Below are 24,791 nucleotides of genomic sequence, written 5' to 3'. Positions count from 1 at the left end.
TATTGCTCTTGCACACTAAGTAGTCCATTTTTTATTCAGTGCACTCTCGTTCCCTGCATCCCTTGCTCTCTGTACTCTGCCGGAGCTGTCAAAGTCAGGGAGTAAGTGGCACAACGCTGGCATCTGTGGAGGGCCGTGTCAAAGCCTCTTGGCCTGCCACCTTTGTAAAATCTCACAGGCAGCATGGCTTTTAGCCCTAGCCTTGCAGTGCTAACTCAAGGATAAATAAAGGCTGGCTGGACTCCAGGCAGCTGGTGTCCCTGCTCTTCCTGGTTTTCTTACAGAAACATTGGGTTGCCAGAAGCCGGGCCCCTCTATTGAGAGAAATAAAGGGATTCTGTGCATACGTTTGTATTGTCACTGCAGAGGGAGGCTCCTGGTGTTTGAAAGGAACGTTTCCACAACAAATACTCTCTGACAGATTTCGACTCATTATTTTAGTGTTATCTGCTATAAAAATGTATTTTAGTGACAGAAAGTATACACTTGGTCTCAAAATATATAAGTATTTCCATGTTATAACTGCAAATGTTCTGGAACTGCACAGGTATTCTTATTCAAGAAAGTGGGACGAGATTGATGGGATTACAGATTGACCACAAACACTACATGTGCCCTTTGAATAATTGGAGCAGGATTTAGATGAATCATTATTCTGTCTTACTGAGCCACCTGCATACCAAAAAAGGAAAATAAATAAATTATTCATGGTAGCTATTGTTACTCTCCAATTCTTGCAGGTCCCCTTTATCTTGGCCAACTCTGTCTGTTAACATATCTCACAAAATATAAACCAAAATAACTCAATTAAAACAATGTAAAATGTTGAAAAAGGATACGTTTGTGCCAGTAACTGCGAGGATATGAGAGACTGTCTCTTGTTATGATTTCACTAATCAGAGCTACATTACCATGGAGCCCACACTGTACTTAAAATACAGTAATGTAAATGGGTTCCTACAGATCACAGTGTAAAAGTGAACCATCACATCACCAGGTGTTCGAGACAGAAGACAATGAAATTAAGGAACAGCAATGTTCCTGTACAGCCGGGTAGGTCTTTATTCATTGTTACAATCATTATAAGGCAAAATCAGCATGTGCATACATTCAGTATACCTTCAATAGCTTGCGCAGCATAGAAGTGCTAACGGTAGTTAATGATGTGCTAACATACTCTGCTAATGTTAGCGCCACAGGTTTTACCCTGTCCGGGTAACGAGTATCGCTATTGCACAACGCTTCGCCATCACTAGCGTGAAATCCGGTTGAAAGTCGATTCATTAGGTGCTACGCTATGATTGGTCTGTCTGCGTTCGAGGGCGGGACATAGCAATGGGTCCATTGTTTATTTAAAAGCCACTATTGTTACCAGAATGTAGAACAAAAAAACTCCCGCAAGCTGTCTTCCTTACCTGCATTCAGAGATATTTAGTGACAATGTATCCGTCTCCTGAAGAAGGTTTATGTGCCGAAACGTCACAAAATATCTCTTAATGCAGGTAAAGAAAACAGTGTGCGGAAGCTTTTTTGTTCTGTATTGTCGACCATAGGCTATCTCCAACGCACCTGTTGACCTACTGGGGTGCAAAAGTTTGCTCTTTTTAGTTACCAGAATGTAAAAAATGTAGAGCTATGGCGGCCCCTGTAACTTAGGTGATTTATATTTATTGTTAAATGATCTGCAGATGCAGAAACAGACAAAACACACACATAATGACAACTCACCCCTATGGCAGTAAGCCAACACCATGCAGGTGTACAAAACATGAGGGTAAACTTCTTAAACGACAAGACGCTGAACACAGACAGCTGAGACACACATGCCGAAATCCATACACAACCTTCTTTTGAGCCAAATTAGATGTGGGCACTGGGGGAGGTCCCTGCCACAGCAGGAGCGCATCTCACAGCACAAACCGATACCGATATATGACACGTAATCTATTACAGTGTTCACCAGACGCAGAACATAATAATAAGCTTTTCTTTTTGCCCATGCTGACAAAATGAGGAATCTCAATAGGATACATTTTTTTAGGGATGAGGAGAAGAACAAATACAAAAGCGATACATGTAGTGGTGGGAATGGTAAAGTGCTTTAATTGTGTTGTCATGACTTTGTGAAAATGAATAAAAAATATTAAAGCAGTGCTTATGGACTGAGGTTGAGGGGGAGAAAGTAAAAAGGGCGAGAGGTTAATGTAATGAGACTGCAGGGCAGGCAGGCAAAGAAGGAGCGCAGAAAAATATAGAAAGACAAAATGAAGAGATGTAAACTATTACAGAGAAATAGGGAAAAGAGGAAGATGAAGAAAAGCAGACAGAAGGAGATATTCAAAAATATATAAAACAAACAACAGATAAAATGAAAGAACAAACGCACACAACTTGCTTTTCACTCAAACCTGCTCTGTGATTCTGTAAATGAGCAACAGTCTCTGTGAGAACACGTCTTTCCTAAAGTGCCAAGCCACAAATTGTGCAAATGTAACCGACAGATGTACTGAGCATCTTTCCAAATGAACTATCATGTCACTGTTTTGAACTTTCAGTTGCTAATTTGGGTTACTGAATTGTGTTAGGACCACAGTGGAACATATTATTCATCAAATCAGGATGTGTCACTCATTTATTTTCTGCTACACCCTCTGCTTTATAGGTGTAACAAATGCAGATCTGTTTACTTTACTGTAATAATAATGAGAAACTTTCTGTCGAGATATTTTTGTTTTATTTAGTTTTGTATACGCATATAAGGGTCATCTCATAGATTTCTATACAATCTGTTGCCTATTAGAAAGAATGCAAGTGTAAGGCATGCTTTTGCTTAACTTTTTAGAACAGGGAGTTGGAGCTACTTTAATTATTGTTTATCCTGTCTTATCTTAACCTATAAAAAATACATCCTAATGTATTTGTCAATTCTATTTTGTATCATTTATCTGACTCTGCAAAGTAACTAAAATGCAGTGGAGTAAAAAGAACAAAATGTATTGTAGTGGAGTAGAAGTGTAGAAAATGGATGTAAAGTACCTCAATATTGCACTTGTGTTAATGTACTTTGCTACTTTCCAGCACAGGGGATACCATAAAACTGCACTTATCCTTTCTGAGTAAGACCAAAGCACATCTTTATGAAGGCAAAAGTCAAAAATGATCAACAACTAGAAGAAAAGTGATTGCATACAATCTTCCCTCAAATGTCATCTCTACATTAGAAACATTTTAAATATATTAATAGCCAAAGCGTGTTAGACTGTGCTCCAAAAGAAAAAGCATGTGGAGAGATTTACTTATACATTCTCCTCAGGGCCAAAAACACTAATCAGTAATTAATTATGAGACGAGTGAAACGGCATAAGAAACGCTATGTAATCCGAAACACACTGAAAGCAGGTACTGGTTAGGCACATTGTCTCCCTGCTCCATACCAACTCTGCAATGCCTCACCAGAGATTGTTGAACAAAACAAAACTAAGGAGAGAAATGAATATTCATGATATGACATTTGCAGGGAGCTCATCATGGAGGCAGCCAGTGGCTCTGCATTTAAATGGGCACAACTCAAACATCGCTGCAAATAGTGAAACTCTGCGGTACACCTCCAGGGAGTCTAGATGTGTTTGAACTTGAATCGTCGAAATAAAGTGCCAATTATCCCTCTAATTGGGAGTAACAAAGCTGGCTGTCTGTTGTGCTTGGTCCCATGTTTACTGCGTATCTTTAAATCTCCAATTTAAAGGCTCTAATGAGTTCAATTAATTGAGTATGAGAGGAGTGATTTGGGAGCCAGAGCCTGTTGTTTAGAGCTGTAAGCCCAAGTGAATGAGGTGTTAACCAAATGCCAGCACGACGTATAAACTGATACCCCGGCTAATGTTCAATAACAACATTTTCATCAAATCACATCTACGCGTTTGTGTTATTAACATATGCTCTCCAAAAACTCTATGATCTCTGGTTTTAATAACAGGCAATTTACCTTTAATTGCGCACGCACTGACAGCTTTAAATGAACACACACCTCTCCTTGAAGGCAAACACTTAAACACAAGCAGCTGTTCGCCGTGCTAGCTGAGTGGCTCTAGGCAATGTCGTTCTGTTGGACGACCGCTCCGCAACAGACAAAAACATCTCCATAATTATTGCAGGAATCGTTGTAAAATATTGCACAAACATTGAGTGTCCTGCGAAGACGACGCCTACTGATGGTACCAACGTTCTACCACTTCAGTAGAAATGATATTAAGTTTGCGGTGCATTGACTTTTCATCTAGCGCCACCATGTTACTACTATTGTTAATAGTCAAATCCCTGCAAAACTATGCTTGCTAAACTAAGATGGTGAATAAAGTAAACATTTTAATGCTTAACTTCATTCAGCATGTTAGCATTGTGACTGTGAGCTTGTTAGCTGACATTATCATTTAACTGAAAGCACCAGTTGTGCAGTACAGCCTCAAAGAGCTGCTGGCATGAGTCTTTTTTTTTTTGCAGAAATGTCCCGTCTCAAGGACATGTGCGCAAAGGGTCCAAGGCTTGTCTGGTACATTTGCTCTTCAAGAACTGTTGCAAGTCCTACTAATTCCTTTGCAACTCGACGTTTCCCCCGATCAAACATTCTACGAGACACTCGGTGGCGGAATATTTTATTCATTACAAGCATTCGAAGTGGGAGAGTTGAATTTGTGAAAGTTGACAAGACTCAGGCTTACGTCAACGAAGACTGGTATGAGTAGAATTTGTGTGTGCATAGAAAGTGTTTGAGGTGAAAATCAAGCGACTAATCATCCACCTAGATTACCCTCGACATGTGTCTGACAGAAGCCTAAGGATGGCAAGCGCCTTTTGACAAGAATCTGACAGGCAGACACTCTTTTTTTTTTTTTTTTATGATCTTGCTTCGACTTTACTCGTGTCACTTGTTTTGAACTCACAACCCCCCCCCCCAAAAAAATGCATTTTGAAAAGAACACAGAGGGAGAAAGGGGGAGATTCAGTCAACATAATCTCTCGACTAAGCTGATGCAGTAATGTGAAGGCCAGCAGTTAAAGCAACCTGTGACAAAGCCTGCTGCGTTTCTCTCAGCAGAGCTCCATTCAGCCTGACAGCTGGACAGGAAAGAACAGCCTTGTACACAGACTCCAATTCAGAATGGACGACTGAAGTGTTGTGCACAAGCTCCACGGATAAGACAGGGAAATGTACATGTGTTCAGACAGAGTCAAATCAAAATGTTTTCAATCAACCACATTTCTACTTTCTCTGGAATTGGATGTAAATGACTTCAATATGCGTTTAACTTTGGATTCAAAGAGTTACAATCTAATCTTATCCCTCATTCACTGCTGAAGGTGCATCACTAAACATGAGGGCTGGGATACAGAGAGACGGGTGAGAACATGTGAGCAAACAGTTGCCCAGCAGACGCAAAACAACATTAGAATTCATTTTTTGTTCATTCATTTCAAGTCTTGTTTTTGGCCACTTGGCAAGGGATTGAAATATTTGCTCTCCTTTTAGCTCTGTTTTTTTTTGTCTCCAGCAAGTCCTGAGGGAAATATCTGGCTCTTAAGCTGCTAAATGTTCATCAGCTTAAAAACTCCATACAGCTGATGGGAACGGCAGCTCACATTATCACTTCATCCAGAAAAACACATTTAATACAACAAAGCCGTATGATTTTCTCATCGGATCTGATCTTTTGTTAAAAACAGCCTTACACACGACTCTGACTATAACTTATAAAGATAATTATTTCTACAAATACCTTGCAAGCAATGAAATGTAACGGATGTCGTTTCATGATCATCTTAAAAGAAAATAAAATGTAACGAGTGGGAAGATGAAATCTTTGCAATGTTCCTTCATTTAAAGTTAACGATAATGCACTAGAGTTAAGTGCAGCTGAGAGAAACTGTTAAGGAAATGAAGAAAACGTAAAGGGAAGTTCATAAATCTGGTTGTGTGTCAAATCCAGCTAATTATCTTTATCTAAATTATAGTGCAATGATATGCCGGAGGGGAAATCACATCTATTACAGGCAGCCAAACTGATTTACCAGTGGATGAAATCAATGCAGCGTCACTGTATCAGAACACAGAATATAAACACAGGCGGGGGGGGGAAAGTGCATCTCCACGTACAAAATAAAATATTTGAAAGTTGTTGTTGGATTGATATTTTATCTTTGATGCATCTTACAGATAGGTCTTCCTATTCCAGAAGCAATATGGTAAGCATCTGAGGGGCATCTGGAAGCTAAACATGACAGATGTTTTGCTACTTATTGGACTTCTGGTGTGGCTAACATTTCTACTGGGATTTAAATCACAAATATGATGAAGATGACGCAGGAGGTGAAGGAGTAGAAAGTTGAAGCTCAGCTTGAAGCAACATAGTTTAAAAAAAGAAAGAAAAGAAAAACACCTTTTAATTCCACCTCTTAAAGCTGTGAAACCATTTTAGCACTGCTTGGCCATTGTATTGCTGATCAACCCTTCAGTAAAGCGTGAAACAAAAAATGTTTTTGAGCCTGTAACATACGATGTGTAGCTATAAAAAAAACAACAAAGAAATACAGATAAGATTTCTAAATATTCCCTTTTGAGAAGACTCTTTGGATGGAAATTGAAAATTTGACTGAATATGGAGGATGTTCAGAGAATAGTTCAACATTTTGAGAAATATGCTCATTCGCTTTCTTGCCAAGAGTTAGATGAGAAGATGGATACCACTGTCATGGTAAATATCAAGCTACAGCCAGCTGGAAACAGGAGCAAACAGCTGGCCTGCTTTGTCCAAAGCAGAGTCCAAAATGAACACTCACTAGTTGCCAAATGTGAGGGAATTTTGCCTTTTGGCGAGTAAATTATATATCTCTAGATAGAGAGATAGAGAGATAGAGAGACTCAGTAATATGTCATTTAGCTTTGACAATTATGTAACTTGAACATTCATGCCAATAAAGCTTCTTTGAATCGAATTGAAATGAATTAAGAGAAGTTAGCAACAACTTCGGCCCAGGCTCACTGAAACACCTTTAAAGTGGACGAGCTATTCTCATTTCAGAGTCAAGCCGCCTCTCCGCGTTTTCTCAGCATCCTATTTTTAAGTGTAATGTTTTCAGCAGTTCAGTATGTTGATAATAAGCCTAATTGGTCATCCATCTTTGTTTTGTCTTTGCAGTTTGGATGAGCAAAAAGCACCTTCAGAAATGATCCTTCTTTCACTTCAAGGCAAACACCACTGAACGTACCGATTCAAATGTTCTACACTAAAGCGTTGAAACAGTTGTATTCATATTTTTCCACAGTTTGTGTTACTACTATTAATACTGTACAATACTATAAAATGTATTGAGAATCCCATGTGACATCCAAGATGACATGCTAAATAGTAAATTGCAATAGTAAAAAGCAATTTATTACTTTTGTTTGTTGTAGGTAGGTCCAAAGGCAACAGAATCTACCCACAACTCAAACACTCACTAATTAATATCTTGTCGTTTAATCCTTGCATGTAAAAACACCTCACTGTGGTGTCAGAGGGGGTTATCTGCTGGACTATCTGTTGGCCAGGCACAGGAACTTACTGGAGTCTCCGCTGGTTGCCTGGTTTATGCAGAGATTTTTATGTTAAGATGTTGAATTATGACTCTGGAAAAAAAAAAAAAAAAAAACTGTGAGAAGACATCTAATTGTTCAGCCTTTTCTTCTACTTCTACCAAACCCAAAGACTAACAAAATCTCAATGACATCTCTGCTGTAGTCGAAGGAGGGAGACAAAAGACAAATTGGGCCAGTTTTCACTCCAGTAGTTCAACTTCTGTCATAACCTAAGAAGAAGACGTGTGAACTCATCTCATCTCCTTGTACCAAAACAACCCGAGGACGGAACAGCAGCACGTCTCAAGCATGACAACTATGCAGTTTCCACACCAGCCCTCCCTTTTCATGCCCAATTGTCTCGTTCACCCCTCTTTCCCTGCCTTGTTTTCTCCTGATAACCCTTGTCTCTCTCCAGGCTGTCTCACCCCTATCTCAATCTCCCACTGTAACACACTCCATCATTCTAACCCGCTTTGTTTTGGGCTGCCTCCCCCTCCTCCCTGTATTAAGTGAAGCGCTGCAGACAAGACGTCGACTGCTCCATACAATGGCCCCTGTATTCACATGGCTGTTTATGTGTCTGCAGACAGTGGGGGCAACAACATAAACAGCTCCCATGCACAGAGGTCCCTTTGTTCCTCTACACTGAATATACCTGAGCATAAGTGAGTATTGTTACCAATGAATGGGTCAATACACTGAGCAATGTCTAAATAAGGCATAGTGTTGTAGAGGCGCATGAATGTGTGATTATCTTTCCTCTGTTTTGCAGAAGTAGATATTAACTACACGTCTGAAAGAAACCAACAGTGGAGTCATAAAGTTTCAAGACAGTGATGGTCTTTATTGTTTGGCTCTATACCAGCATAACAGATTTCAAATTAAACAACTGACACAGGGTTAAAGTGCTGACTTTCAGATTTAAGGGCGTTTGGATGTGTTCACATTCACATATTGGCTGTGCAAATTGTAGCCTATTTTACCCTTCAGAATATGGATAAAAAGGGCTGGAATTTCTACATGTTTCACTGAATGTAAACAGTCAAATTAAAGCTAAAAGTCAGCACTTTGACCTCCGTGTCATTGTTTTCACTATACAGCCAATGCTTTGGAGTCAGGCAGCAACCCCGGGTCTGAAAAGTGAAGTGAAGTTCCTTAAACTTGCATTCTTTCTAATGGCCATCAGGGGGCGACTCCTCTTGATGTAAAAAAAAAAAAAAGTCTGACTGTATAGATGTCTATAAGGATTACTTGATTTATTACCTTATTAGAAATTGTAAAAATTGCGTTTATGGTCTCAATCGCTAGTTTCAAGTGTTCTTCAATACATCACGTGGTTCATTCAGTAAATGATGGCTATTTTGTGATTGACATGTCGCTACCACGGTGTTGTCTGGTCTGGGAGTCGTCTGTGTTTTTGTCTTTCAACTTTAACCCTTTCACAGCGTCTTTTCAGTTCATGAAAATTAATTGTAATGTTTTGGGTCGGATAAAAATGTCTTATTCAGCGTTCGGTTGTACTTGTTTGCTCCACTCTCTCGTGTCACTTCTGGTTGCAAAAAACTAAAACTAACCAAGATGGTGACGGACAAAAGCACGAGGCTTCAAAACGGCAGTGCATAAACCACTGGGTGACGTGGTCCACTTCTTATATTCAGTCTATGCAAGTACAGAGCCAGAACCAAACCATTCAAATAGTGTATATGCACTTACATAAAAAATGGTAACTCAATACATAGAAAAAAGCCAGCTTTCAAATACTTGTGTGTGTCATGTTAGTGTTTCAAGTATGGAAATATGTATGCATATGTAAGGGGAAACCTTCCCTGTGGGTGTGTGTGCAGTCATAGGTAGACATAGATGGGAAAGCCCACGCGCTGGGGTTCAGTACAAATTGTCTGCCTTCAGTCTTTGCTCCTCTTTAATTACACAGCACTGAAACACAGCGGCTGCCTACCTACAAGCCTAATACTGCAGAAGGAGATATCAACAGTGCCGTTTATCATGCAGAGTGCCGACAAAAGTGGGCCGACTAAAACGTAGTCTCTCTCTCTCGTTCTCAGAATAGATACGCTGCCCACATCGTCAAGAGCACTTCTGTTGAAATGTCAGCGGGGTTTTAGGGATAGAAGCAGATGATCTATTTGTACAGTGGGAATACATGAATATGCTATAAATTACAGCTAGTACAGTGCAGTCAAATATATAGACATAAAATGAGGATGTTTTTCATCGAGTTGATTCTAATCTAGCATTTTCAATTTGAAACAGCGACTATCAAGTTAAAATGCTGGCTTTTTGTTCAAATACATTACCACAGCTACTATACTACCACTACACTGTTCTCATCCACTTTGATTCATTGCGTTCATTTCAGAACAATACGGAAGGGCAATGATTCCAAATGTGCGGACAGAGTTAGTAAAGAGTGAGTCTATCCTCACATTGCTGACTTTATTGGATATGTAATAAAAATAATCAAGTCATAAACCAATTAAAGCTTTCAAATGAAGGTCATACTGGATTGATGTTTGTGGAATATTCACACCACCGGAAGATGGTTCACGTAGAATATAAATTGTATTTGTGGTGAATGTTGTTTGATGAATCAATGAATAAATACATACCAATGAAGTGATATTAATTATTAGGGCTGCTTAAATTATTGATTCATCTGCCAGTTATTTTACAGATTAATCATAGTTAGAAATTGCCAATAAAATGTCTGTTAAAGTTTCCCAAAGTCCAAAACCCAACGATATTCACTTTATTATCATACATGACAAAGTAAAGCACCAGCTGCTCACACATTTCAGTAGCTGGGACCAGTGAATGTTCTGCACTTTTGCTTTTAAAAGTGACAAAAACAATTATTGGATTATCAAAATATCATTGAATCATTGCAGTTCTATTAGTCGAAGCAAAATAAGTAAGAGATGATCTGCAAATTGGGGATTTCAGTGAACAAGTAAGACACAGAAACATAGCATGAGGTCACTGTATCATGTATATTCTCTCGGTTTAAACATTCCCATAAATTATTTTGTGAAACACACTGTAACCGAGTGTCTAAAAAGTACAATAGAAGTAAAGATTATGTTTACTTCCAATACAATTCTTCTTGTTTAGTTTCAAAGTTATTCGGAGGTTTATTCACATGACACTACAGGGGGTAATGAAGTGTAAGCTAGACACCAGAGTCGAGAGAGGCAAGAAGCTGAACTCGCGCTGCCACACACACACACGGACATCTTGATAATGAAATACCTCTCCAGCTTCAATTTCCTGTTCTCTGATAAGTGGAGGAATAAGCGATGAGCGTGAACTTCTGCTTATCAAATTTCCTGAATAAGTGAAAAGGACAGGATGCAAGAAATGAAGGCATAAATAACCCAACGATGAAGAGAAAACGAAACATGTAAATATTCATATTATGTATATATTCTTGTCTTTATGAACCCCTCCATTTCCTTACAAACAATGACAATGATATATTACTGCTGCTCCAACACATGCATTCATACCATTTAGCATCGCTAACGACGCAGACGTCGCACAAGTAAGAAGAAAAACAATGCAGGCAAGAGAAAGGGAGCCGGAGAAACATCGAGATGTCTTCTCTCTGCTTCACCGGTGCCACCTGGGGCAGCAATCAACAACCCTTCCATTGCCTATTAGATACTCTCACTGCAATCAGTAACCACTAAGGCACGTGCACAGGTTCCATGTGGCACAATCGTTATTTGAGCCTTCAGTGTGTGTGTGCGCGCATTGGTTTTGTGGGCTTCTGCTGTGCCGAGTCTGTTTAAGTCAAAGACCTATTTCACACTTTCGCAAGACAAAATAAGGAGAACAACACATCAAGATAAGCACTTTAGAATTCATTAGGGGGGCCTCATGGGGAACAGCATCCAGCTGAGGCTCAACACAACACTCTGCAAGTGTCAGTGGCTTCATATTTTTTCTTTTTAGGGGCGTGACGGTGCCACTGAAGATCACCAGGCAACATACAAGGAAGGTTTTATGGAAATATTTAAGAGAATTCCTCATATACAGTGTCAGTAGCAATTTGTCTAGACTTTCACCAAGCAATAGGGTGAAGGAGAGAGGGAGTAGGTGCGATGTAGAGGCATACAGATTAAAAGAGTGAGGAGGTAAAATGATGAAAGGAAGAGGTTTTAACACTGATGGGGAAGAGTTAGGGGTTAGAAACAAGAACAAGAAAACAGAAAAACAAAAAGGAAACGAGCCAAAGGAGCAACAGGAGAGATTGCGAGGGCAGAAGGGCCCGAGGAACATGGAGAAAGCAAACAGGAACGCCACAAGGCATAGATTTGACTTTACCTTCAGTGGGGCTGATGGCTCCTGGTAAGCTGTCCCACGGGAGGGTCCAGTCAGGGCAAGGATGAGGCGTGAACACGGCCTCGATGCCGCTTTCCTGAGGGAGGAACACACGAATACACACGTTACCATAGAAACCCCTCTACAGCCTTGAGGCTCAGTGGTCCAAATGGCGGTAATGAAGCGAGATTTAAAGAGTGCCATTCTTAAACAACCCCTTTGTTACCTTGCTCCCGCTGATCTGAGGCTACACCTGAGAAAAGGCCACTGCACTTATACTCCTCTCAAGAGACAAACACCACTACACTCCTGTGCATCCAATCCACTTCAGCAAAATGCTGGAGAAACACTTCAAAGTGCGCACAAGTCAAAGCACTTTCCTTTCTTCTTCTCTCTCTCTGATGATAAGAGGGTTACAAATATAAGCCTGTGCTTCAGCAGTCTCTAAAAGGCAGGAAATGTCTAGAGTCTTTTATCGCTGCCAACAATTAAATACAAAAAGATCTCTTCAGGGAAAATCTTTTCTAACAGCTGCGTATTTGCCATCAGTGGACTTCCTAATCTAATGTGACAATAGGTCTGCATGGCCACTAATAAATATGACATCATCTTATGATTAAGGTGTAAAAGAGGTGTGGGGTAGAGGCAGAATGTCAGCCACATTTCTCTTAATTTCCTAGGTATTGTGGTCTCTGACAATATTAACTCTTTTCGTTTAAATCACACTAATGTGAGGCCTTATTCAAGTCTTTTATGTCGTCACAATGTGTGTATTTAGTTACCACTACAACAATTGATTGTGCTAATGCATAATATCATAACTAACTTAAAAAACAAACATCTATGTTACAGAGGATAGTATTAGCAAGGTGCAATATGCAGTATACCTCCTATCAGAGCATATTACCCAGTATATGCAGAGAAATAACTCGACGACATAAACCGAAGGCTACACAAATATTAACAGTTGCGTGATGTAATGCAACACAAAACAACAGCCCTGAATAAACCATTTTACTAAAAATAATTTTTGTTTTGCCGTCACCACTACTTCCTTTGTTTGTGTGTTGACTACAGTAACCTGGGGCTGAATTGTGTAGTGTTGCGTAACATTACATTATAATCAACATTTTCTTTTCTAATATTTCCTCTAGTTAATTTACTTTAAAAGGAGGAGCAAACACATCAAGCACACTTAACAATATAATGCATTGCGACACAAAAACAGCATAAACTACAAAATGACCCTCGTTAACTCAGCACCATTTTAACCGTTTTAACAGACTTAAAAAATGAATTTAAACAAATGATTCAGTGTTAAACTCATCCAACACACAATGTGTCTACAGCCATGGTCCAAAATGATTGTTAATGATTTAACTGAACATCTCATTTTATTGAAACACTGAAAGAAGGTAAGTTATTATACATTAACACATTTAAAAGATACTGTGGATGCCTTGCACAATGGCAGCCTGGCAAGTAAAGATCTGTGCAAAAGGACAAGCTGCAACACTGCGGTTCTAAAGATCGAGCGTTGACATCAGTTAGGCCACATTTTCCCGATGCACCGGTCATGCTCTGAAGTTAAGATGGACACTACATACAAGCTGGTAGAGCCGAGTCTCAAATAACAAGCCATGGCCAAACCCTCCTGCCCAACGGAGGACCGTAAGGAGTAAGTAACCTGCCACACAGCTGTTCAGTTTCACTTTCCATGGTCATGGACAGACGCAGACGACTTTCAGTAATCACAGTTTCTGGCACACCAGTTTTCCTGTCAACATTCTGCCTCGTGTCTCTCCGTCTCCCTCTGTGTGTTTGTCTCTGTCTCCTATCCGTGTGAATCCTGTGCTTCAGGTTTGCTGCCTGTTTGTTTGTGTAGCGCGTCCTCTTTTCAGGTCACGTGGTGGAGAGCAGGTAGTGGTAGTTTGGAGAGTTTTTCCCTTATCCAAATCGAGGGTCAAAAAATGACAGAGGCAGCTGAATGCTGTACAGACTGTCAAACACCCCCGGGGCAGATTTGTGATATTGGGCGATGTAATTAAGACAGACTAGACTTGCCAACAGAAAATGCAATTAATCCTGTTAACTCACTAATCTTCCTTCTCTGGACCACCCCCATATTTTACTAATTGAATTTTTGGCTAATGTTAGTAACTGTGTTTAGAGGCCTGTCAATCAACGTGTCAGTGACAGCAGGCAGGTGTTAGTCTTGGATTTCGAATTTTGGTAGCGGGGCTACTCTTTTGTTTACATTAGGATCACAGTGTTGCGCCTCTACAGCTCATTGCACAGGCAGTTTGACTGGCATGCATCAGTGTGTGTTAGCTGAAGTGAGGAGGAGGGAGAGTTTATGAGCCATTTATATTGTGGATAGAGTAGCGGGATGAGCCCGGTGCCTCTGGTTAGCAGCAGTGAGGGATCGCATGTCAGACGGCAGACCTCTCTGTCGCCATGTACTTGCCCCGGGATGCACACAATCATATACGAGGACATATGCACACACACACCCCCACCAACCCCTTGGCCAAGACAACACAACAGCTGCAGTGCAGACATGATGGTGGCGACACGCAGCCATCCTTATAATCCCTCTAGGCAAAGAAAGAATGGTGGCCATTGTGTGGGTGTGGGTGTGTGTGTGTGTGTGTGTGTGTACAGGCATGCCTCTCAGTTTTGATGTCTGATTTCAACCTGCTATGAAAACTGTCATTTGTGCACATCTGTGCCCGTCTAAATTCAATCCAGCAGCATGGCATGTTAAAGGCAAATCCCATTCTGACCACCCAGCTCACACATCCGCCTCATCCAAACTGTCCAAATACTGCGTTCTCCCCTTTGCTCTCTTCCCGTCTTTAAAAACAACACCACCACATTGTTATAAACACTTAGCCAGCAGGAAATCACAGGAATATCTGTGCTGAGAGAGCAGAGCAACAAGGCCAAGTGAACAGTCTGAAAGCTTAGAGCAGCGAGAGGTTAGTCAGGGCTGAGGAGACAGTCTCCTTTTGAACAGCTGGGTCTGCTTATCTCCTTCTGGAAAAGCTAGTAGAAAAAAAAAAATAGTGCAGCGGCAATATTTGGTGTGCTGTAGAGCAACGAATGCTATACATTTGTGTGACTGTGTGTTGTGTGCCTCTGGCCAAAGCTTCCTGAGGGAACTGCATTTTAAGAGCGTGGACACATTATGCTACTGTTGTGTGCCGTCTTGTCTCTTTACAATAAGATTTTGAGCCATTACTACAAACTACTTAGTCCGACTATAAAACTTTTGTTTTCCTTTGGACTGGATTCATTGTTTTTATTGCACCTGAAATGAGCATAAGCTGAATGTGCATTGTCAGCACTATTGCAAGTGGCCACAGGATCCAGTGCACTTTACAATGCACTGAGGGCAGTACAATACTGTTGATATAAACAGATTCTATTATTCTTTTAAGACTGGATACTTTTTTTTATTAGTTTGTATTGATTGAGAAAAAATAAAAACAGTAAAAAAAATACTGTGAGAAGAAAATCATGTATACAGACAAGCATCTTAAAAATGCCCACTTAAAATGTTAATTCTGTGACTGAGGGCACTTAACGGTTAAGCACTGGCAGAAAGGCAAAACATTTAAGGAGTAAGAGAGTCTGCCAGAAGCCAAAACATGAACTTAGAGATACACTCTTGAAGGCACAATCGGCAGAAAATGGGTGCATGAAATTACACTGATAACAGTTAAAGGAGCAATATACGACATTGAGAGCATTAATAAAGCAGGGAGCAACTATTAAAGATATAGTGGAATAATGTCTACCTGAGCAGAGAATGAAGTGACTTTCCCTCTCTGTGCGTTGTTATCAGAGCTTCTCTGTGCTTTGTTGACCTAGCCGGGCCGGCCGTAAGTGCTTTTAATGCATGTTAGTGCACGTGAGCGTGACCCCCCTGGCTAGCTTTTGGCCGGTGCTCTGCACTGCTCTCATACAGCGGTTACAGCCGATAACGCCATCCCATCAGACAGAGTCGTCGCGGAAGCGTAGCAGCCAAGCTCCGGTTCCCCCTCAGGTATATACCGTTAGCTCCGTCAGCACGTTTGCCGTTAGCTACGAGCCCCCGGCTCAGGCGTTGCCATGTTGAGAGGCAATCTAGATCTCGTATTATGCACCTTTAACAACCAATTGGAGCCCTAAAACCCTCTACCTGTACTGTGAAGGGACACTGGAACCTGGTGTGAGAGCATGTTTGCTGAAAGAGAGAGGAACAACATGATAAGTAAAAGGAAATGTTATAATTTACTTGAAGTTTGGTCAGTGTGGGCCTGGGGCCGCCAACAAAGGGAGGCTGCGCGGTCATCTCCTGGTCTTCTTCTAGCTCCAATAGGCTAGTTTGGACGTCCTCTGCTGAAGGCCCCGGGAGGCTGGACATGAGAACTTCGGGGATGGAAAGAGCCATGCCACACTCCTTGGCAGCCCGAAGGACCCCAGGTACCTCCTGAACACGGCTGTACCAACGCAGCAGGTGGGGGAGCTGGTGCAGAGAGCTCGCAGCGTGTGCTTGAAGGGAACACTATCAAAGGAAAGAAAAGGAATGAAAGAGAAAAGGGAGGAAAAAAAACAAAAGAGATATTGATTAAATGACTCATCTGACACGTCATCTCCAGTGGAGCGAGATGTCAGGTTCCACTAGAATTCACTCATCACACTGGTGGTCGGACAGACACGAGGGGCCGGCAAGAACAATCATCAAAACAGCGTTGGCAGGAAGATGAGGGTAAAGACACAAACAGAGACATGATCAGAGGCGCAGTTCCACTGTGTGTGACTATGTGTGGAAGACGGAAGACAGACCCGGGGGGGGGGGGGGGGGGGGGGGGGGGACACTCCGTAGTGAGACATGTGGGTGGAGCGGAAAACATCCGACGCGGCCGCATGTCTCGTGGACAGTGATGTGGCCGTTAAGAGGAGACACGCTAGGCTGAGTGTGAAACTGGAAACCACTGGAGCACAGCTGACTACTAAAAGCCTCATTGTGAGAACTTCAGTCGGTTCCCACAGTCGAGGAATAGTTGGGAGGCGGCTGAAGGGTGAAATGGAGGTTGAGACCCACTTCACTGGCTGACAGTGCGGCATTCCTGATCAACAACAATACACCAGTGAACTAAATAGACGCTCTGATCTCCGCTGCAGTTACTGTAATTGCTGCTACCAACTTCACCTGTAAACTATGCGATCATTCTATGTCATGAATATTCAGAAAATGTTCGTGAGCTTGCAGAATTCTTTTTTTTTTTAAGTTAAGAGTTTTAAGGTCAATATAAACACCCACCAATTCTTGATCCATTGCAGAGAAAGAAAAAAGTAATCTGCTGCATTAGAGTGGAAACCCTACCATACACTGTTATCAGGCTGTGCCAGGTGGCTCTAGACCCCCTTTGAGAGCACAACCTGCGCCAAGTGTGATGCAGCGAGTCTTCTTAACTCAAGTGTCTGCCTGGATGGATCTGAAAGGAGCTGGGTGTACTGCCTGCTCACCCTGACCAGAGTGTCAAAACCATAAGTCATGCATAATTAGACCAGTCATCATAATAAAGATGAGTCCGTAAATACACGTATATGTATCTATACGAGGTGACAGCAGACTTAAGTTGCGTGTGCTACCGTTGAGACAAAGCCTTGCATGGCTTCACTTCATTGCTCACAGCACAATAATGAGTATATTGCTTGCAGTAAATTTTGTAAAGTTCACAGTGTGTCATGCATGTAAAGTATAAGGCTTACAGAGGAAATATAGCCATTAATAATCACATTAAAATAGCATTTGACGTGTATTCATGGACCTTAATTATGCAAAAACGTAAGGCAGTAATAAGACCAGGATCCTTAGTCACAAGGGTTCATTACTGACAACACTCAAACATGAATCATGACCTCCGAGGCCCTTACCAAGTACTGGTAGATGCATGGCAGCAGCACCAGGTCAGTCAGAGTGAAGTACAGTCCTTCTGCAAACACGTGCTGCAGCGGAGGCAGGTCTGTGGTCTTCACTTTCCTGATCTCAGAGTTCTCTCTGGTGGTCATAGTTGGAACTGAATCCACGGACAGCTTGGCCAGAGCCGCCCTGAGCTCAAGTCCGTCACTGGCCTGAGGCGATCGTCCGGGCTCGGACTCGGTGTCCGGGTTCCCTTTGCCTTCAGGGGACTCATTCTTTTCATTCCGTCTCTGCTCTTGGAGTTTCTGTCTCCGTATCTTGTCGTCATTGTGGACTTTGACGGGCTCCGCGAGCCTCCGCTCTAGGGTGAGGATGGAGAGAGGCAGCTGCTGATATTGATTGGTGGGATTTTTGAGGTGTTCTTCAACAGCAGAGGGGATTCCAATTTCACACAGTCTGGTCCACTTGCTCACCTGAGTGCAAGGAAAGAAAAGATGTTTACGGTCAAATGCCGCAGGTGCTCAAAATAGATCATTGTTTAATTGTTTATTATTGTGATACGTTATATTCTATAAATATATCATATTATATTTTATCCGTCTAAGTATGATGCTGCTGACACTTTAACCAAACCCCAATCAACATGTTGTAATAGTACATCGACCCTGGTCATATTGCGTCGTCGTTATAGTAAAATAAATGTTAATTTGGAATAAAAACTTTGCTAGACAATGTAAAATAGTTTATCCAGTGAGGGCTGGAAATTTCATCAGGTGAAGAATTAGTTCAGAATTGAGAACAACCGACGACTTTAACCCACAACCAACTGAACAACAATGATAATGCTTTATTTTAAAAAGGTGAATATTTAACATCTCCGAGGAAGTCACTGGTGAAGAACGAAGTAACGTTGAACTCAACAGTACCACAAGCTGTGGGGCAATTATTTTACTTTTGTTAGATGTATAAGTTTATAAGCCGTTGCAGAATTCCAGAGGAACTTCCTTAAATGACCTACTTCATTGAAACCCAACTAAATGTGTTTTCATTTTGTATTTACTGTATGCTGACCTGCAGTGGGTTCTATGAGCAATTAATCAGAATGAATCATTTGGAAGTAAATTGAACACTGTCAATTGTCCCTATGATTAAAACCAAATGATGTCCTTTTTCTGAAAAGAAGATAAAAGATAAAAGAAGATAAAATCAAGTGTTACTGGTATTTTGACAGGCTAACACATAAGCATTATGCCACTATGTAATCTGGATTCACAGTAATGATGTCATTATGTAGTCATTATATTTGCTCGCACACCTGTACACACTGAGTGATAGATGCTGAGTCAAAGGGTCAAATCTCCTGCGATTTCATAAATGCCTGGAGCCAAAAATGCCCCGGCCTCGCAATAAACGTCACAACAAGTTTTGCTAAAGTTTCAACCTTTTAAAGCAGCCATCTACATCACAAGTAGGTGGAGTTGTGCTAGAAACCCCCCCACCATGACCGATGCTACACATCAGGGGACTTTGTTTACTTGCACTTTGATTACGTGTGTCCTTGCTTGCCACTGACCTCAGCACAGGCCTTCAGACAGGTCTTCTTGAAGCCCAGCAGTGCCAACACATCCTTTCTAGAAGGGTCGGCCTCCAGGGCCTTGTTGATGACGTGTCTCAGGACCACCGCCAGCCCTGCCCTGCAGAGCATCCCAGTCTCATCCAGAACTGCAGGCCGACGGCAGCCTCTCACCAACTGGGGCAGAGCCTCCAACTGAACGTCAGACACTTCCAAACCCTCTGGCAGCTGACTCCTCAGTGATTGGGAGCTGGCAGGTCTGGTGAAGACGAGGAAAACTTTGAAAGACTTGCACTCGCAGTAGGACAGGAGAAACAGGGCGATGGAGGTGTGCAGCGGAAGACGCGGCTCCTCATTTTGGCAGCAAACGTCTAGAAAGAGGGAGAGATGCTTTTCCTCTGTGTGCTTCATCGTTAATAGTGCTGTGAAGCAAAAAAACAAGGGAGATGTTAACAGGTGACGTTAATTTGCTTTGGAAAAGTGTTCAGGTGTCTTTTCATGAATGGCAACAAGAACGTGTTGGCTGAGATACAACGTAAGACCCGGTGCATGAAATTACATTAATAGATACTTACAACTGCTTTAGTAATGTAGATATAACACACCGGCAATTTCAATAAAAGCACGTTGTCCACGCTTCCTGTTCAAGCTTCTTCTTCTTCTTTCCTTGTGTTAATACTAGCTTAGCTCCACAGCGCCATCTGCTGCCTGATAGCAACACGTACGAATCAATACTGATGAGAAAATATAAAAACGTTACATGCATTTCAATTCCTTAAAAATCTAGGTGGCATATTCAATTATTCATTAGATATAGACTGGAAACTTATGTAAGATTGTTTTAATAGCGCAATTTCCACCCAAGGTTCCGAGCGACTAGATTCCGGACATATTTAACGGTTGCACCGCTAACACATCCAGGCGAAGGCTGCTCCCCGGCTTCTCATCTAGGAAGTGTTCAACCCTGAACGTTAGTTGCTCACCAAAACGAAACTACCGAGTGAAGGGGCAGGTTCCTATAAGAAGCAGACTGTGAGGTAACGTAAACCAACTGAACGGTACCACCTGGCAACTTGGTTTTGTAACTGACAGTTGACGGGAAACGTAACTTTAGCTGCTGTGGCGCTAGGACTCGTGTGTTTTCTGGTTTGTACCAATATCGTCACAAAGCAACCAAATTAAATCCTTATTAGGGTGTCAATGTCTTTCGTGCGGGATATTTTTTTAGACCCAACATGGGTGCGAAGTTTAGTTCCGACCACCCTGTTCAGCACATAGTTATAGATGAAGCATCAGAGTGAACACTTGACCAGCCCTGGTTGACCTGTATTGTCTTTCATTCTCTTCAGGTTTTTTGGGGTAGGTGGGGGTTATTTCTCCCTATTTCTGCCCTCCTCTCATCTGACTTCAGTTTGTACAATCGCATCTTCTGTTCTCAGTATTTATGATCGTGGCTGCCAGTGCAAAAGTATGAAAACAATGATTGCATGAGAGACACGAACTGGGTGGGACTATAGGCTGCACTGAAGAAAGACAGACTTTTACCGATACATATTTCAATCCTTCTAAATAATGAGCGTGTATAGAAGATGTTTGCTTTTAGAAGAAGTTGAGTGATTCCAGTTAGGAGGCTGTAGATGCAAAAAAACAAAAAAAGCTTTACATCATGGTACAGTGTTGTATTAACTGTATCTGTGTAGATTTAAGCCCTTGAAATGATTGAATTGATATTTTGATTTTGGAATCAATCTAGTATTTTACCCCGAAGCTCTTAGCCAAGACAAATGTCAGTCCAAGTGAACACTGCAGTGTATATAAGGCATTTATATTTAATATATCTGTCGTTTTGTGCAACATACCTTGTCCTCCTTAGCAGTGGTATTTGATACATTTGTACAGAAGCTTAAAAAGCTGACATTATTTTATGATTCCCAGTGTTTAGCCATGGCTGGACCTGTCAGTCTGGAGCTGGATCCGATCTTCCTAAAGGGACTGAGTTACCTACACTCCAAGAGTAAAGACTCGGTTGAGAAACTCAAAGCTTTACTAGATGAGTCCCTTTCAAGAGGAAGTGACTCGTCTTACCGTTCATTACAAAAAGTAAGGAGCTTATTACGTTTTTTGTATTCATTGTTTTTCAGTTCTCTTTCAATTTCATTGGAATGACATTGTTCTGTCTTATCGTTGTGTATCCTCAGGATATAGAGGTGTCCAAGGGGTCTGTGTCAAAACTGAGCTTAAGCAAACAGGACTCAAAGTCCTCCTCAAGTTCCTCATCCTCCAGCAGCAGCAGCAGCAGCAGTAGCAAATCCAGCTCGGAAAAAAGCAAGAAAGAGCCGGAAAAGAGGCCTGCAGAGAAGGTACGGAATAAATAGACTCCAAAATCATAGCGTCACTCATAGGCAAGAAAGACTAAGCAGATCCATACAGTTAGTGAGAGAGTCGAATAATCAAAAAGATGGCTATAAATTGACAGTGTTGTTATGACATTGATGTCAACAGGCATTGTCCAAACGGAACTCTTTCTGTCTTACTGACAAACAGGTCAGGGTTGAAGTGGCTGAGGTGGACCCTCCCAAAAAGCCTCGTTTGGAGAAACCGGAGAACCGCTCTTCTCCGGTTACCGTTCAGACGAGCAAAGACCTCCTGCCAAACATAAACGACTACGATGAGACCAATGCGGATGACTTCGCGATGGAAATGGGCCTGGCTTGTGTGGTTTGCAGGTACATCTTAATTATTAGCAAATCAACAAAATGTAGTTTTCCTCTCATACGTGAGCTTCCACATGTTGGTATGCTCAATCTTTGAGATCCAAAGGTAAACGTACTAACCTGCAACATGCTTTTCCATCGCCTCAGACAAATGACAGTGAGCATGGGAAACCAGTTGGTTGAGTGCCAGGAGTGCCATAATCTGTACCACCAGGACTGTCACAAGCCCCAAGTGACAGACAAAGAAGTGAACGATCCACGGCTTGTGTGGTATTGTGCCCGCTGCACCAGGCAAATGAAACGTATGGTGAGGAAAACAAATTATAACCCGGTCTTTGTATGTATTTTTTAGTGTGACTAATCAGTGTATAGTCATGTTAGTAGTTTCAGTATTGGTATATTTTCTGTCTAAAACGAACTACTTGTCTGTCCTCTAGGCCCAGAAACCTCCACAGAAGCCATCTCCTGCATCTGCATCATCAGCGCCTGTTGTCAAAGACACACTGGTGAAAAAGACGGAGCTTAAAGCCAAGCCGGACACAACCAGCACCTTCCAAGCCTTCAAAAGAACAGAATTGAAGGTTTGTGTCAACTACGTATGGCTGTGTGCCGCCTTTTTGACCCACAATAATATGTGCTGGTATTATTAGTTGCAAGTAAATGGACTTTCTAGTCTTCCGACCACTCAAAACACTCGCACACAGATGGCAGAAGCTTCCATGCAAGGTGCTAAACTGCTCATCAGAATGTAAACTAATGGTCACAGCCTTCGGGAGTAGTGTAGGGTTCAGTAACTTGCCCAAAGAGTCTTAGACATGTGTGCAAACGGCTCCAAAAGGCAGTCGACATAAATCCCTGCTCAGAAAAATGAGCAGACGGTAGACATTAGAACACTGACTTCTGTTGCTAAGGCAGTGTTCCTGTACAGTATCATTTCAATATATTTCAAGAGTACTTTTACTTATCGGGAGTTCACGATGGGGGTTATTTTCACTGCAAACATGTTGCCTTTTAAGTGAGTGATTTAAATATGTTAATTCAAGTCAGTGTGGGAATTTGGCTCGAGCAAGTTGAGTCATTGTGTAGCCTGCAGGTAACTCTGCTGATTGACATATCTTGATGAATATGTATTTGCTCTACTACACAGCGATCCGAAGATATGTTAAAGGATAAGGCTGGTGTTCAATTTAGTTTTTAGTCTCTTGGAAAGACCAAGGCCAACACATGTGTTAGTCCATCTCTCAATACCTTCTTCTTACTGGTAATGGATCAGACTTTGCTGCACAAAACACCATCATAACAATCCTCTCCACCACAACGTATTTCTTGGTAACATATAACATGAAGCAGTAGAAGAGATGGGTATATACCAACGCTAAATGATTACATTAATTAAATATGGTAATGCTCAGGTATGATATGCATCTAAAGTTAAACCATCTCTCTTGCCATGAAATGGTAAATGAGCTTCCATTAACAATAACAACCTTTTTTTTTTTTTTTTATTATATATATATCAAACATACATTGGTGTTTGACTTCAGAAATAAAGGTTTCTTCTCAGGATCTTAATCTCAAAACTTTAAAAGTTATTATTGCAATACGACAATGAAATTTGAGGCTCTGTTGAATTGATGTTGTGATAATTGTGGTAACTATTTATAATTGCAGGCATCCACAACATCAGCCAATCCCACCAGCAGCAACTCCACCTCCTCAGGCAGCGGCCTTACAGGCTGGGCTGCGTTTGGCGCCAAGACGAGCCCGTCTCTAGCTGCCAGCTCCAAACTAGGTTCCTCAGGCCCGAGTGGGAGCCACAAGACCTTGTCCGCTCCTTCTGGCCAGAAACCTGTCGGGCTGTCTGGGCTAGCAGGAGCCAAGTCAGGTCTTGGGAGTGCAAAGACACCCGGGAGCGGAAACGGAAACGGCTCTAGCCAGGTGCCTCTAAAACCTCCTCCACCGCTGACTCTGGGTAAGCAGCCTCTGAACCGTTCCTCGAGCGGCGAAAGTCAAGGCAAAGGGCCGGCTTCGTCAGGGGCCGGCTCCCCGAGCGGCTCAAGTGGAGGAGGGAACGGAGGCAATAACGGAGGAGGTAACGGGAATAATGGGAATGGGTCGAAGGCTGCACCAGGGGACAAAGCGCCAACGTCCCAAGAGTCCCAGCTCAACGCCATGAAACGGTTACAACTGGTGAAGAAGAAAGCAGCACAGAAGAAACTGAAGAAATGAGTAGAGAGAAACAAAGAGGGGGAGGAAGTGTGAGGGAGTAGAAAATAAATGTGGAAGTAGTGCCAGAGCGTTGTGTTTGTATTAAAAGAGCAACTGTACATGAGTAACACCATCCAGTCAAATACTTGAATCTTGCTTTGTATAATTGTATAAATGCTGCTGGACTGTGTATGTACCTCGTTTTGTCTTAACACGTATGACCGTTGGAAAAAGTGTCACTTTTCTTTAACAAACATTAAATCTCTTCTTACGAACTGACTTTGTAGCATGTGGTGTCCTTGCATGTGTATCATTATATTCTGCGGGACAAATGGAGACTGGATCTCGTTTATTCATTACATAATTGTGAAAATATAAATGACATCATAGATTTCTTAATTTCACATTTAAATATATACACTTCAT

The 24,791-nt window shown here is 41.7% G+C and overlaps 2 protein-coding genes across 4 annotated transcripts in view; one reads left to right on the top strand and one right to left on the bottom strand.

Moving 5' to 3' along the window:
* Positions 1-20,143, bottom strand: part of gstcd (glutathione S-transferase, C-terminal domain containing) — a 50,114-nt gene extending 29,971 nt beyond the window's left edge. The window contains exons 1-5 of one of the 2 annotated variants that reach the window (XM_076091318.1): positions 20,019-20,143; positions 19,444-19,865; positions 17,885-18,343; positions 16,239-16,508; positions 11,960-12,053 (exon numbers count right to left, since the gene is read on the bottom strand). In XM_076091318.1, the coding sequence (XP_075947433.1) occupies positions 11,960-12,053; positions 16,239-16,508; positions 17,885-18,343; positions 19,444-19,854 (1,234 nt within the window). In that variant the 5' untranslated portion in view covers positions 19,855-19,865; positions 20,019-20,143. The remainder of the gene's footprint in view (positions 1-11,959; positions 12,054-16,238; positions 16,509-17,884; positions 18,344-19,443; positions 19,866-20,018) is intronic. The other variant, XM_076091319.1, reaches the window with a different exon arrangement.
* A 203-nt stretch (positions 20,144-20,346) lies between these two features.
* On the top strand, positions 20,347-24,644 carry ints12 (integrator complex subunit 12). Of its 2 annotated transcripts, none has more exons than XM_076091316.1 (7): positions 20,347-20,480; positions 21,379-21,543; positions 21,642-21,803; positions 21,988-22,169; positions 22,305-22,464; positions 22,595-22,738; positions 23,829-24,644. In XM_076091316.1, exons 2-7 carry the CDS (start codon positions 21,388-21,390, stop codon positions 24,384-24,386), a joined length of 1,362 nt encoding a protein of 453 aa, XP_075947431.1. In that variant the 5' UTR covers positions 20,347-20,480; positions 21,379-21,387; the 3' UTR covers positions 24,387-24,644. The 2 variants fall into 2 exon arrangements, with proteins under 2 accessions (XP_075947431.1, XP_075947432.1); XM_076091317.1 differs by lacking the exon at positions 20,347-20,480 and adding an exon at positions 20,571-20,589.
* Positions 24,645-24,791: the final 147 nt, after the last annotated feature.

Source organism: Anarhichas minor, unplaced genomic scaffold (genome assembly GCF_050575085.1).
Source record: "Anarhichas minor isolate MPS153535 unplaced genomic scaffold, ASM5057508v1 ptg000014l, whole genome shotgun sequence".
Lineage (NCBI taxonomy): Eukaryota > Metazoa > Chordata > Actinopteri > Perciformes > Anarhichadidae > Anarhichas > Anarhichas minor.
The sequence above is the reverse complement of the archived record's forward strand: the minus strand, read 5'-3'. Positions and strand labels throughout refer to the sequence as shown.

Bases quoted from the DNA above. Each gene is read 5' to 3' on its own strand.
- ints12 (XM_076091316.1), top strand. From the start codon at position 21,388: ATGGCTGGACCTGTCAGTCTGGAGCTGGATCCGATCTTCCTAAAGGGA. The intron at 21,544-21,641 runs GTAAGGAGCTTA...GTGTATCCTCAG, and splicing joins CTTACCGTTCATTACAAAAA to GATATAGAGGTGTCCAAGGG. The intron at 22,170-22,304 runs GTACATCTTAAT...CCATCGCCTCAG, and splicing joins CTGGCTTGTGTGGTTTGCAG to ACAAATGACAGTGAGCATGG.